The sequence below is a fragment of the Poromitra crassiceps genome (assembly GCF_964638095.1).
Source record: "Poromitra crassiceps genome assembly, chromosome: 16".
Classification (NCBI taxonomy): Eukaryota; Metazoa; Chordata; class Actinopteri; order Beryciformes; family Melamphaidae; genus Poromitra; species Poromitra crassiceps.
In genome coordinates, this window is record NC_139645.1 from 3,359,963 (window position 1) to 3,374,185 (window position 14,223).

The following is a 14,223-nucleotide window of genomic DNA, read 5'->3' on the forward strand; positions in this document are numbered from 1 at the left end:
TACTATTTAACTTATCCAACAATCTGCTAGTACATGGAGCGGTTGACGTCATAGTCGTCATGTCATCCATGTATGCCCTAATTGGAGGGAGCCGCAGCCCTCCCTGCAGCCTTTCTCCACCCACTACCCATTTTGAAGCCCTAATAATGATCTCCATTGCCATGGTAAAAGCTAATGGGGAAATTGTACACCCTGCCATAATGCCTATCTCCAGCTGCTGCCAAGCTGTAGTGAACTCTGCTGTGGTAAAGCAGAGTTGAATATCTAAGAAGTAGGCTTTAACTAAGCTCTTTATACTACCTGGCACTCTAAAGAAATCAAAGGCCTCCCATAACAGACTATGCGGCACTGACCCGAAAGTATTAGCCAGGTCCAAGAATACTACATGCAGGTCTCTCTTCTCACGCCTAGCTGACTGGATTTGGTGCCAGATCATGCTGGTGTGCTCTAAGCACCCGGAGAAGCCGGGAATTCCAGCCTTTTGCACCGAAGTATCTATTAGCCTATTCTTTTCTAGATAACTAGACAGCCTCTGTGCCACAACACTAAAGAAAACCTTCCCTTCAACATTAAGTAGACTGATAGGTCTAAACTGACTTATCTCTAACGAGTCCCTTTCTTTAGGAATGAAGATTCCCCCTGCTCTACACCACGCCTTAGGAATAACCTGCTTCTTCCAGACTACCTTCATCAGCTTCCATAGAAACTGCAACACATCTGGAGCACTCTTATACAGCCGGTAGGGGACTCCATTAGGACCCGGGGCTGAAGAGGCCCTTGCACGTCTCACTACTTCTTGAACTTCTTTCCACCTTGGTGGGCTATCATCACACTGGCTCTCTATTTCACCAATAGGTGGAATATCAGCTGGGACTGTCATCTACTAGATTGATATCTATCTAGTAGATAGATATCTATCTATCTATCTACTATAGATAGATAGATATCTATCTATCTATCTATAGTAGATAGATAGATAGATAGATAGATAGATAGATAGATAGATAGATAGATAGATAGATAGATAGATAGATACGTTTTATTTCTGTGTCATGCAACATATTCATGGTGCCCAGCCCGTCTCTGGGCTTACAAGACACAAATCATTCAAGTTCAACAATACAAACAAATTAACAACCAAGTTACAAAAAGCTCAAACATAAACAAGACAAGACAGAGTCGTATATTCAGATGAACAACTTATCCATTCTGAGTTTCCAAGCACTCCCAATAAACCTGGCCAAACTGAAGACTTCATCTCTGAATAGCCATTCCAACTTTCATCTCCTGACCAAAATAATTCAGGTTTCTTATTTTTTATTAACATACATTTTATTTTAACCAAATAATAATAATAATAATAATAATAATAAATTTGACCCCCAGTCCCTCCTCTTCTCCCTTCCCTGCCCCTTCACCCCCTCCCCCCTCCTCTCTCTCTCTCTCTCTCTCTCTCTCTCTCTCTCTCTCTCTCTCTCTCTCTCTCTCTCTCTCTCTCTCTCTCTCTCTCTCTCTCTCTCTCTCTCTCTCTCTCTCTCTCTCTCTCTCTCTCTCATATTGTTATTGTAGCTGTGTTTGTATATAGTTTGCTCCTATTACTACTGTAAGTTTTTACTTGTATTTATATAACCTTGTTTTTATTTCAGCCTCCCACCCCCTTCCCCCAAAAGGCCCTTGCTTTTTGTCAGGCTGCTTTTGTATATAAGAAATTGTTCTTACTTGCTTGCCTGGGTAAATAAAGGTTAAATAAAATAAAAAATAAAATTTTGAAACATACTGACCCGGATGTTGATTCGGAAACGCTTCCAGTGGCAGCGTTATGCTATGTTTTCCTTGAGCTGCATGGCTAAATCTGTCACTTATCACTACGTAAAACTTTGCTTTAGACAGGTACTCTTGGAAATAGTTGGACTAGCTAGCGTTAGTTAAATCAGACTGCACGAGAGTCTGTCTGCCTGAAACAGGATGCTAGCAAGTCGCGCTAGCAAACCACTGCAGGAAATTAGCATGCTAGCTTAGACAGCCAGCCAAGTGTTATTATGAGTCTTCATATTCCCCTGTTATGCTTTTACTTGTTTTAAATAACCTCTGCGCAATGGACACCGAGGGAATAGTGATCCGTATAAAAACGCCGTCTGGGGACATGGACTCATCCGTTGACTGTCCATCTCTATTGAACTTCAATGACTTACTGGTGAGTTTTCAAAGCGCTAGCAAGCTAACGTTAGCTAGCGTCACTACTACCCCTGCATAGCGTTAACCAGCTGTTTTTGGTTAATAACAATCACGTTCATGTTAAAGTCGGTAAACGGATGCATTTTGGATCCACATTTATGCTGGGTAACAGCATGTGAGCGTCAGCCCACCTGTGGCAACCGCACTTACAACACTGTCTGATCCCACTTATATTTGGATATTTTTTAAACCTACCGGTAATTCATTCTATTATTATTATTATTATTATTATTATTATTATTATTATTAAGTTCCCCAGCAAAACGAATAATTGTCACAGGAATTCCAACCATACGTAACACAATGACAGAATGTATGAACATCTAAAAGTGTGACAACCCTCCCACTCTCCTGTCTTGCAGGAGCCATGGTGTTGTTGGGGTTGTTATTAGGCTGATTGGGTGCTTAAAGGAGCACTCCGAAAACTGTAAACAATTTAGCATGCATTCATTTAGTTTGACAGTCATTGAGAGTTGATTTGACTTAAATTGTGGACCAGTGATGTCATTGATGCACAGTTTGTTTAATGTCGTTTTTGTTGTCTAGTTGTTTTCCCCTTAGTTTTTATTATTTTTTAACGTTTACTTTGGCGAATAACTCCCCTCATATGTTACAACCAGGAAGTAACAAATGATGGGAGTCATACACCAAAGTTAAAACAATTTATCAACTAAAACTAATGGGGAAAAAAACAGACAACAGAAACTACATTAAACAAACAAATAGATTGGAACAAAAGGTGCATTGGTGAGGAGGGAGAGAGACTGAATGGTCTGAAAGTCATATTGAGTGCACCAGGCCCAGGTGCACCCAATCAGCATAAAGAACCCAACACCAGGCTCCTGCAAGACACGGCCAGGAGAGTGGGAGGGTCGTCACAAAAGCTAAAATCTTATCAGATGGTGGGACAAAATCTGTACTGTTGTTTGCTAAATTGACTCTACAACATTTCCAGGTTGCTATCAGAGATGTAATGCCAGAAGCAACCATCACTGCCTTTGAGTGTAAGTTTCTGTCTCATATACTATCTATCACTGCCTCTGAGTGTAAGTTTCTGTCTCATATACTATCTATCACTGCCTCTGAGTGTAAGTTTATGTCTCATATACTATCTATCACTGCCTCTGAGTGTAAGTTTCTGTCTCATATACTATCTATCACTGCCTCTGAGTGTAAGTTTCTGTCTCATATACTATCTATCACTGCCTGAGTGTAAGTTTCTGTCTCATATACTATCTATCACTGCCTCTGAATGTAAGTTTCTGTCTCATATACTATCTATCACTGCCTCTGAGTGTAAGTTTCTGTCTCATATACTATCACTGCCTTTGAATGTAAGTTTCTGTCTCATATACTATCTATCACTGCCTCTGAGTGTAAGTTTCTGTCTCATATACTATCTATCACTGCCTTTGAGTGTAAGTTTCTGTCTCATATACTATCACTGCCTTTGAGTGTAAGTTTCTGTCTCATATACTATCACTGCCTCTGAGTGTAAGTTTATGTCTCGTATACTATCACTGCCTCTGAGTGTAAGTGTCTGTCTCATATACTATCACTGCCTCTGAGTGTAAGTTTCTGTCTCGTATACTATCACTGCCTCTGAGTGTAAGTGTCTGTCTCATATACTATCACTGCCTCTGAGTGTAAGTTTCTGTCTCATATACTATCACTGCCTCTGAGTGTAAGTGTCTGTCTCATATACTATCACTGCCTCTGAGTGTAAGTTTCTGTCTCATATACTATCACTGCCTCTGAGTGTAAGTTTCTGTCTCATATACTATCTATCACTGCCTCTGAGTGTAAGTTTCTGTCTCATATACTATCACTGCCTCTGAGTGTAAGTTTCTGTCTCATATACTATCTATCACTGCCTCTGAGTGTAAGTTTCTGTCTCATATTTGTGTTGCTTTACTGCAGAAATAAGGACTCGTCATCTAGTTGTTGACAGATGTCGTGATACATGTGTCATACATGTGTTACAACTAGACAATAATCACGGGGTCCTAACGTTATATGATATGTCCCAACAATGTAAACTTATTAATTACATTGTATTCCCTGTCTTACAAGTTGGTAACATCCTTTCTTACAATTTGATTGATAGGTCTAACTAGTTACTGATTTAAGCTAGTGACATTATTTGATAGGAGCAATCAGATTGTAGGTCCCTCTAATTACAATTTTCAGCAGTTCTGCACTATAACTGTTTGTTTAATAAGATATAAGATACACAGAGCTAGATGGGCTAGGCAGGAAAAATACAGAAATCAACAAAGTGCATCCTCCCAACAGATGCCCATCACAGTAACATGAAGTTTGTGTCTGTGATCAGGGGCGCCGCATTGATTAAATGTTCGCTAGACAGGAGGGAAATGTAAACACTTTGTGAAGTAAGCATATTTCACTAAGGTCTAACAGGGTAATTTCCAGTAGTTAAGAAAAGTTGAATAAATGTTCAGATGGCGCCGGACAGACTAGACCAGAGATACTCAACTGGCGGCCCGCGGGCCTGTGTGGCCCGCGATGGAATTGCAATTTTTTTTTTTTTTTTTAGGGCCCCTGTCAGCTTCAAGGGCCCCTAGAATCGTCCTAGGTTTCCCCCCCTATACGGCGCCCCTGTCTGTGATACATCTTGTGCAATCAGTCTGATGAAGACTATGGGATAGACTGCTGATATTTCTGGGTTTTGCGCCGGTCTAGAGCAGATGTCCACACCAAGACTGCTGCTTCCGTGCGCTGTGGTCATTGTGTTTACAGTCCGACTAATATGAGAATGGAGTTTGAGTTGAACGATTAGAACTTTTTGTAGGTGTTGTCGGTCCAGAGATCATCTCACCTCATCTCTAGAAACAGATAACTGCATATATATATTAGACATTGTCGGACTGTAAACTAGGGATGGGCATCGAATTTTGAATTTTCGAATAATCGTTGTTATTATCAAGGTCGACTTTTATTATTGAAAGTCGAAATTCGAAAAAAAAAAAAAAGTAAAAATAAATAAATAAATATATATATATATATATATATATATATATATATATATATTTTTTTTTTTTTTTTTTTTGTCTCCCCTGATTCTAAGTATAGTCGAATCGCTTGGTTTGAGCAAGTAAAACAATTTTTATAAGCATTTTAAGCAAGGTTTATGGAAAAATGAATGGCGGATGAAATCCCATGAAGAGGGAGAGGGGGTGACTTTGGCACCCCTTTGGCACTCAGACCTGAGCCTACTAAATATTTAATGAACCACTCATGATTGTCAAAACTTGTTTTTTATTTTCGAAAATGTCAATGTCATGTAACATGTTCTTTACTTCAGTGGTGCAATGCTTGTTTGAGCTAAAAATCCACAGCAGAAGCTTTTTCTATTAATTAATAAAGCCTTAGACTTAGAATCAGGGGAGACAATGCAACATTTCACTCACACAAAAAAATATTTTTTTTGTTTTTGTTTTGTTTTGTTTTACTTTTTTTTTTTTACTTTCGAATTTCGATTAAAAGTCGACTTTGGCCAGCGAATTTCGAATAGTGTTTTTGCTAGAAATGCCCATCCCTACTGTAAACCACGACAGATGTCTTGCTGCGGACGTTCGCTCTACACCGCAAACCCCGAAATATCAGCCATCTATCCCAGAGGCTTATTATTATATTATATATTATTATTATATTATATTATATCAGCCATCCATCCCAGAGGCTTATTACTCAGACTGATAGAGCCTGGGTGCCCAGATTGCACATCATTGTGGGCTAATTATCTGACCTCTGTATCCCGAAATAACCCACAAAACCAGTAGAGATGTATTATTTTTCAATGTTGTTTTTGGTGTAGATTGTTGTCGTTTGTGATGATTCTGCTGATGATTTTACTTTACAGACAGATTTGAAGATGCTTCTCTGTTGTTGTTTTTTTTAGATGAAGATGAAGTGGGGGATAGGATCACTGTGAGGAGTGATGAAGAACTCAAAGCCATGTTGTCATATGTGAGTACCGTAAATTCCGGACTATAAGCCGCGGCTTTTTTCCCGTTTTTTGGCCCCTGCGGCTTATATAACGGTGCGTCTTATCTATGGATTTTTTCAGAAAAAAAAAAAAAAAAAAAAAAAAATCTCTCTTTTTTAGCACTCTTTCTAACTATAAATCCACTTCTGTTTTAATTTCCTCTCTTGCCCTCTTTTCACCACACCGCGGACACTGTGTGCACTGTAAAAATAAACAACGGTGGTGTTGTGTTATGTTGTTTTGTTGAAATGTTGTAATACGGTAAATGGGAGCTTCCTCAAACAGCCATCTCTTCCCGACAATCCCCTCTGTGCGTGACCACTTACATATGGTAATTACGGTAAGCAAACGGCCACTCGGGCAACAACTCCCTCCCCCGACTACCAGGAGAAAATCACAAACTTCGGCGAATTCACACAAAGGAAGATCAAGGAATATTCACAACAAGACGAGCAGTAGAAGCAACACTCTCACTTACCATGGGGAAGGTACGCAGAAATTCACACGAGGCAGCTTTCAAGTTGAAAGCAGTCAATCTCGCATTAAAAGAGAGCAGCCGCCGATCAAACAGAGCAGCCGCGCGTAACCTGGGCAAAAGGGACTGTCCGTCCGGGGGAGAACTACTGAACAACTCCCTCCCGACTATCAGGAGAAAATCACAAACTTCGGCGAATTCACACAAAGGAAGATCACGGAATATTATAGGAGTGTGAAAACATCCACAATTACCAACGGGTTCCAAAACGCTGGACTGCTGCGGGATGAAGAGGATGACGCCACGGGGACTGCCCCCTAGTCCGATACCTCACGAGTCCGATACCTCACGAGTCCGACACCTCATGGTTTTGGGTTAGGGTCTGGGGGAGGTTAGGTTTAGGCGTGGGGGTGGGAGAGGTTAGGTTTTGGGTTAGGGTCTGGGGGATGTTAGGTTTAGGCGTGGGGGTGGGAGAGGTTAGGTTTTGGGTTAGGGTCTGGGGGAAGTTAGCCTCTTTTTTCGGACTCGTGAGGTGTCGGACTCGTGAGGTATCGGACTCGTGCCATGGCACCTGAAGGAGAGAGGAGAGTGGTTGACGAAGCCACCCTGAACCTGTTCGTTTCCGACACTGAAGATGAGGACTTTGGTGGTTTCAGTACGCAGGAAGAAGAGGAAGACGAGGATTAGTGACTTGACTTCTCTGGTTACAGGTTTGCTGCACATATACGGTAGCCTATTGTTGTGTGATTTTGTCTGGGGATTAGTGACCTGACTTTTGTTTTGTTTTGTTGAAATGTTAATAAATGGGAGCTTCCCCAAACAGCGATCTCTTTCCCGACATTCCTCTCTGTGCACGAACCCTTTCATATGGTAATTAAACATCAAAACACCCGCGGCTTATAGTCCGGTGCGGCTTATAGAAGAAAAAAATAGTCAATTTTGGTCCCGCGGCTTATACACCGGTGCGTCTTATAGTCCGGAATTTACGGTACATGAAATAATCACACTTCATAATTGACTCTCTCACACTACACTCTCACTACAGACCCGTGTCAAGTTAAAACCTTCCATACGGTAGAACAGTGTTTCCCAAACTATGGCTCGGGACTAGGGATGTCCGATATTATCGGCCTACCGATATTATCGGCCGATATTAGCATAAAAAAATCGATATCGGAAAATATCGGTATCGGTTTTCATGCCGATTTTTTTTTTTTTTTTTTTAAATACTGGAAGAGTCTCACTGAGAGCAATGCTCTCTTTTTCAGGAGTGCCCTGTTCACATTCACACACACATTCATACCTGGAAGCTGACCAGTACAACCACAGTCTGATCTGTTGGCCACTGAGCAGCTCCACTGGAGCGGTTGGGGTTAAGGGCCTTGCTCAAGGGCACCTCAGTGGTGGTAATGAGGGAGGGGCAAGCGCTGCCTTTTCACTTTCCCCACCCAGATTTATCCTGCCAGTCCCGGGGATTGAACCGACGACCTTCTGGTCACAAGCTCGCTTCTCTAACACTTACAACTTTAACACAACATGCATATTATATATTAAACTATTCAGCTACATTAAGCTACATTATGTAACTTGTTACGTGAAATTTTGGTGGAAAAAAAGCCTGCTTATATCGGTATCGGTTGATATCGGTATCGGAAATTAAGAGTTGGACATTATCGGATATCGGATATCGGTAAAAAAGCCAATATCGAACATCCCTACTCGGGACCCAATTTGGGTCACAGACCCGAGGGGGGGTGGGTCGCCAACTGGTCGTCATGGCAACTCATTACCGTAAGTGTTTTGTGAGTTTGGGTCCTAGGGAGACACAATTTATCTTTTGGGTCACAAGATGAAAACATTTTGGGAACCCCTGCAGTAGAACTATACTGTCCAGTTCGTTTGCTTGTTTTCAGTTAGGGATGTCGAAAATCATAATTTTTCTTGACCGACAACCGACCCTCATTAGCCGACAATTGTCGGTTGACCGAGAAGATTAAAATGCGCTATTTTACTGTATGTGCCCCATTAAACCATTACCACAACAAATGCTTGATTTTTTTTCATTAGAAAGCGTTTCTTTTTACATCTACAAGCAGAAAAAAACACATTAACAAAACGAGAAGACAAGTTGAACCCTCCAGCCATCTAAACAAAAACATTCCTCCGATAGGCTATACTGCTTAGAGCTGCACGCTTTGCATATTAAGGACACGTCAATTGACACGCAGCCGCCCCGTGAAGTACTGTTTGAGCGGAGGACAGCCCAGGCTGCAGGCGAGGGCGCACTGACAAAGTGCGCAGCATCATTACAGTATCTTCTCTTTTAGCAATAGTCTCACTAATTCCACAGTGGTTTACCTGCTTTTGAGATCTGCAAAAAATAGTTTGCTTCTGTCTCACCCGTTCTCCCTCTCTCTTCACACACGCGACGAGGGCTGTGCTCTCTTGCAGGGCTCCACAACATTATAAAGACGAGTCCGCACTCCGCACGCAGTCTCTTGTGAAACAATTTATCCGAACTGCCATGTGTTGCACAGTAACGTTAACGTTAATTGATACTTTTCAATCGTCAATTCGACCGCTTCATGTCTGCAGTTTTGTAACACGGTAAAAACTACTGTTTCATCATTGAGTGCGAGCGTATGCATGCGTGTGCCTGATGAACATGCACTGCAGAGAGGGAGGGAGAGAGTTAGACCGAATGAGACAGTGAAGACAAAGTAATGACAGGACACACGGAGTTAACAAAACTATAGAACATGTATGAGCTGATTGTTTCGCTGGGTGTGTTAATCATTCTGAAATGGTCACCGAGCACATCTGAGCTGTGTGCTCAGACAGGAGCAGCAGAGGGGCGGGGCAGTCAGTGCGCTCACTTCACTGTGACTCTGTGGCTGCAGCAGGTGTTCAGCTGTGTGTGTGTTTCGCTGCGGAATGCGTTTGATCAGACATCAGGTAGATAAAATCAACATTAACCATGTGTTTATTTCCAAATCTAGCTTGATTAATACTTGCCCCATCATTTAATATACTTATGTTACATTGCTGACCACGAAGGAGGGGGGGGAATCGCCACATTGGCAACACTGTTATATGCAAATTAACATGGAAATTGACCGTTTAACCGACATGCTTAACCGACCAAAGACGTTCTCGGCGGTTAACCGGTTAACGGTTAACCGTCGACATCCCTATTTTCAGTACCCGCTTCCCAACACACACACACACACACACACAGCCACCCCAACTCCCCCTCGTAGCGCGGTACCTTGTAATATATATTCCAGCATACTTACTGTTCATGCCACGGACAGTAAGAGTAATGAGTTGAAATGGGTTTCTCTACGAGGTACACTGAAAGCTAAATGAACTGTCAATTTTTATTATTTATTATTCAGTACTTAAAGTTTTGCCTCATTAAAGAGCAGGGCCCCCCTGGGCAGCAGAATTGTTCAAAACCTGCTTTAATCTGTGGATGTCTTTTACCCCCCATCAGCTCACAACGATGCTGCTATATAGAGCCACAGGCGCAATTTACTTCCTTTATCATATGTTCTCTTGTGGTTGCGTTTGAATCAGTAAGTAGCACAGGGTTGCAGGCTGATTGAGCAGAGAGAGGCAGCTGTACTGACAAGCTGGAGTGCAACAGGGAGGAGAAAGGTATTATTGACCTCGGCCAGCTTCATATCCAGTTGGAGATGTGTTGTTTTTAAAGGGGGACTAACTGTCAAGTTAGACTAACAAGTGACATCATGGGAATAGGCTTGGAGTTGTGAGGAGCCGAAAGGGTACAGGGGGGGTAGGGGAGTAACTATCTTGAAATCCCATAGTCTTTGGTTCATGGTGACGTCACGACGTGTCAAATATCCCATTCATTTGAGGGAAAAAAAAAAGCAGTGTTCCACCCTTAAGGCTGAATTATGCTCACCCTGCCGTGAAGGGCGCGGGGGTGGAGCGAGGGGCGGGCGCGTCAAATTACGTAAATTTGTTGGCCGTGGTTATTCGCTAGCTCCTGCGGCCGCTCGCGTTGTGCCTGACTTTTTTTCTAACAGCGCGAGCTTCTCTCCAAACATGGCCGCATTTAAACCATTGAGCCCTGAACACTGAGCTGTGTTTTCGCCACATTTCTTGACCCATGTGGTAGGCTATAAACTTAGATTTGCAACTGTTCGTTTTTAGTCATTTCACCAAGTAAATGTGTTGTGTTGAGAGCATTATTGAGAGAGATTAAAAGCAGCACAGAGTAGTAGGCTATCAGGGCTGAGTAGTAAAAACGGCTTTCAGTAAAAACAAGTTTGGTGAGTCCTTCATGTGCTGATGTGCGGTCGTTTGAGAGTGAAAGCGCACTCAGTACTGCACAGCGTTTCATTGCGACTTTTCACGGGCTGTTTTCACCATTGTACAATACATGCTGATCACTTTCTGAGTATAATGGCATCAGCCCCAGCGCAAGGTCTGCACGGTGACTCACGGAGACTCGCGGGGCCCCACCCCCACGGAGCTTTGCTCGAGCATAAGAGCACCTTTAGAGGGCGCTTATGCCAGGTATGCTGCTGAAAAATGATACAAATGGTAAAATGGCAACAGTTTGGTGTCAAATGTGGAAATGTTGACCAGAATTCTTCACACATCACCCCCAAAGTCATATATATTGGTTAACACTTTCAGTGCCACGGCCCTTGGGCAAAAGGTTGCTTGCTGTGCCACATAGGCCGCAATGCATTTTAAAACACTCATATAATTTCTTTAATAATTACTATGTAAACACTGAACACGCACAAATAACGATGAGACTCTCTTCTATCACCTGCAAAAAAAAGTTTATTGATCCCATTTTCCGTTCTTTAGTTATGAGCCGGAGAAGATAGCTTGATCGAACGAAAAACAGAGCTTTTTTTCTACGAGCTGAGATAATGAGCCTTTTGTGAAATTAAACATTTCAAGCACATCACTGACTCTGAAGCTAATTTTCTGATGTAGTCACACCTCAAAAATAATTTCCTTCAATAAAACAGTGAAGGCAAGGGAATTTTGTTTGGAAGAATAATATTTTTAGCTGAAACCAGCAGCGCTGGCGCCTGCATGCGCTGCTGGTTGCAGCTTCTTGCTGATCTTTTGCTGCTGGTGGGCATCGGATATTCTGGCTTGCGTTTGCCAACCCTGTCCTGCTGTCTGGGTCTGTGTTGTGTACTTGGCTCTGCGTGCCCACCTCCCCCCCTCCTCCTCCCCCCCCCCCCCCCCCCCCGTTGTGGGAGGAGTATCTCTCTGCTCTGCTGTTTTCTCGTTTTCTCTGCCTGTGCTCAGCACTGAAAAAGTCAGCTAGATCCTGCTTTTTTACAGCCGCGTGTACCAGCTCCCATGCTTCGAGTTGAGAATAATAACAAATCCACGGCTGATCATGTGTTGCAGCGGACACGGAGGCTGTTGCAGCGGACATCGAGGTGCTCAATTGTGATAGCAGATTGGCTGCTGCAGGGGCACAGCTAAACGTTGCTTCAATGAAGCCGCTGCATACGGACGGATGCGATGCGATTTCCTTCCCCCCAATGACTTCTTCTGTGTGTTTCACTCCACGTTCTCTCATCTGGAGAGCGCTGTCGCCACCTAAGGGTTCTGTAAAATAGGTTAGACACATTCAATACCTCTGAATATTGTAAGAGGCGATGTAAGAGGCATAGATCGACACCCCCCCGTCAAAAAAAAAAAATCGAGTTATGACGCCATTTGGCGTCGCTGGCACTGTACGGTAAATTTCTAATGACGCCATATGGCGTCGCTGGCACTGAATGTGTTAAAAGCTGAAAAAAAGTGTTTTGGGGGTTAGTTACACTTTAAGGTCTTTTCTTGTTTGTTTTCCTCGCTTTGCCCTGAGTCCTGTTTCGATGGGATTCAGGGGCGTAAATATAGATGGATGTAGATCAATAGATTTTACGTGCGATCGGGCTGAATCTTTCAGGAAGTGTAAAGAGCGCCCCCCTGTGGTTGACCTGAGCGGGATTTTTGAATTGGGTCATAATTAGGCTGATTAAATGGGCAAACACGGCTAATTAGTGGCCAAAACACCTCAACACAGGTTCAACACCATGGGAGTGCTCCAGCATAATAATAATAATAATAATAATAATAATAATAATAATAATAATACTACTATTTAATAATAATAATAATAATAATAATAATAATAATAATAATAATAATAATAATAATACACAGAATCAAGTGTGACCTGCTGTACTTTTTCTTCATTGTTATTTTGTATTTCTTAATGCAAAATACCAGCTTATTGTCCCAGGACTATGCTTCCCCCCTTGCTCCCCCCCCCCCCACACACACACAGATCTTCCAGTATCCCACACTGCACTGCTTCGTCCACACATTTGAAATGCCGTTTATACAATGACTCTTTTAGCAAACAAATCCAGGGAGCGCCGTAATGGCTTTCTGCTCCTCGTGGGATCAGGCGAGTTTACTAAAAGCTGCTGATCACCTGGAAAATACCAGCCTCACCAAAAATATAATTTACACAAGTAGGCTTCTTCACATGTCTTATGCAACGGTTATGCATTTCAGCAAATCATTTGCATTCATATTCAAAGGATTTTTTCTTGTTGTCGTTGTCGTTTGCTGTGGTTGTCATTCGGCCTCCCTCTGCAGAGAGCCGAGCGCACTGGCTTTTTTGCCTGGCTGTTGTTAATTCCAGGTGACTGGACACGGACAGGCCGCATGTGAAATGAATAGGAATGAAGCATGTTAGGTGAGACCAGGCAGGATCATTCATTAGGCTCTCTAGTGGTTTTGCTAAAGCCCAGGTCACACTAGGTGATTTTAATCTAGGTTATTTCGGGGGTACGGTGGCGCAGTGGTAAGCGGTGTGGTGTCGCCTCACAGTTGGAAGGTCCTGGGTTCAATTCTCGCCTGGGACACTGTGGGCGCTGTGGTTGTGTTCCCCCCCATATCTTCAGTGCCTACTGCCCAGGTCGGGTATCTCGTCGTAAGGGTCTTTCTCTCTGTGTGGAGTTTGCATGTTCTCCCCGTGCTCCCCCAGGGGGGCTCCTCCATATATAACCCCCCCACTAAAAACATGCAGAAGATCAGATCGTCATCGTCATCCGACCAGTGACGACAACATCCGAAGTTGGTCCCCGGGCGCTGTACGAGAAAGCGACCACTGCTCCTGGCCTGCCCCCCGGAGGAAAGGACATGCCTGGATGGGTTAAATGCAGAGGACACTTTTCACCGGCCACCGTCAGCATGAGTGTGTTGTGGCCGCATGCATGTGTTGTGGTGTTCGTGTGACAATAAAAGACGGGCTTGTCCGTTACGATAGTTTTTTTTTTTTTTTTCTAAGCCCGATTGGAATCTGGGCTATTCGGGTTTGGGGCCACTCGGGACCAGACGGTCAGTGCAAACTATCCTGTAGTGCAGTGTGGTTCTCTTCACTTTTTCAGGTCAAGGGCCCGTAAACGAACACAAATTAGACCACAGACCCCCATTTGATAAGATT

General features: G+C 43.0%; 1 protein-coding gene across 2 annotated transcripts in view; it reads left to right on the top strand.

The window, feature by feature from the left end:
• Positions 1-1,854: 1,854 nt before the first annotated feature.
• Positions 1,855-14,223, top strand: part of map2k5 (mitogen-activated protein kinase kinase 5) — an 87,609-nt gene continuing 75,240 nt past the window's right edge. For both annotated transcript variants that reach the window (XM_083652666.1, XM_083652667.1), the window contains exons 1-3: positions 1,855-2,194; positions 3,191-3,239; positions 6,158-6,225. In XM_083652666.1, the coding sequence (XP_083508792.1) occupies positions 2,063-2,194; positions 3,191-3,239; positions 6,158-6,225 (249 nt within the window). In that variant the 5' untranslated portion in view covers positions 1,855-2,062. The remainder of the gene's footprint in view (positions 2,195-3,190; positions 3,240-6,157; positions 6,226-14,223) is intronic.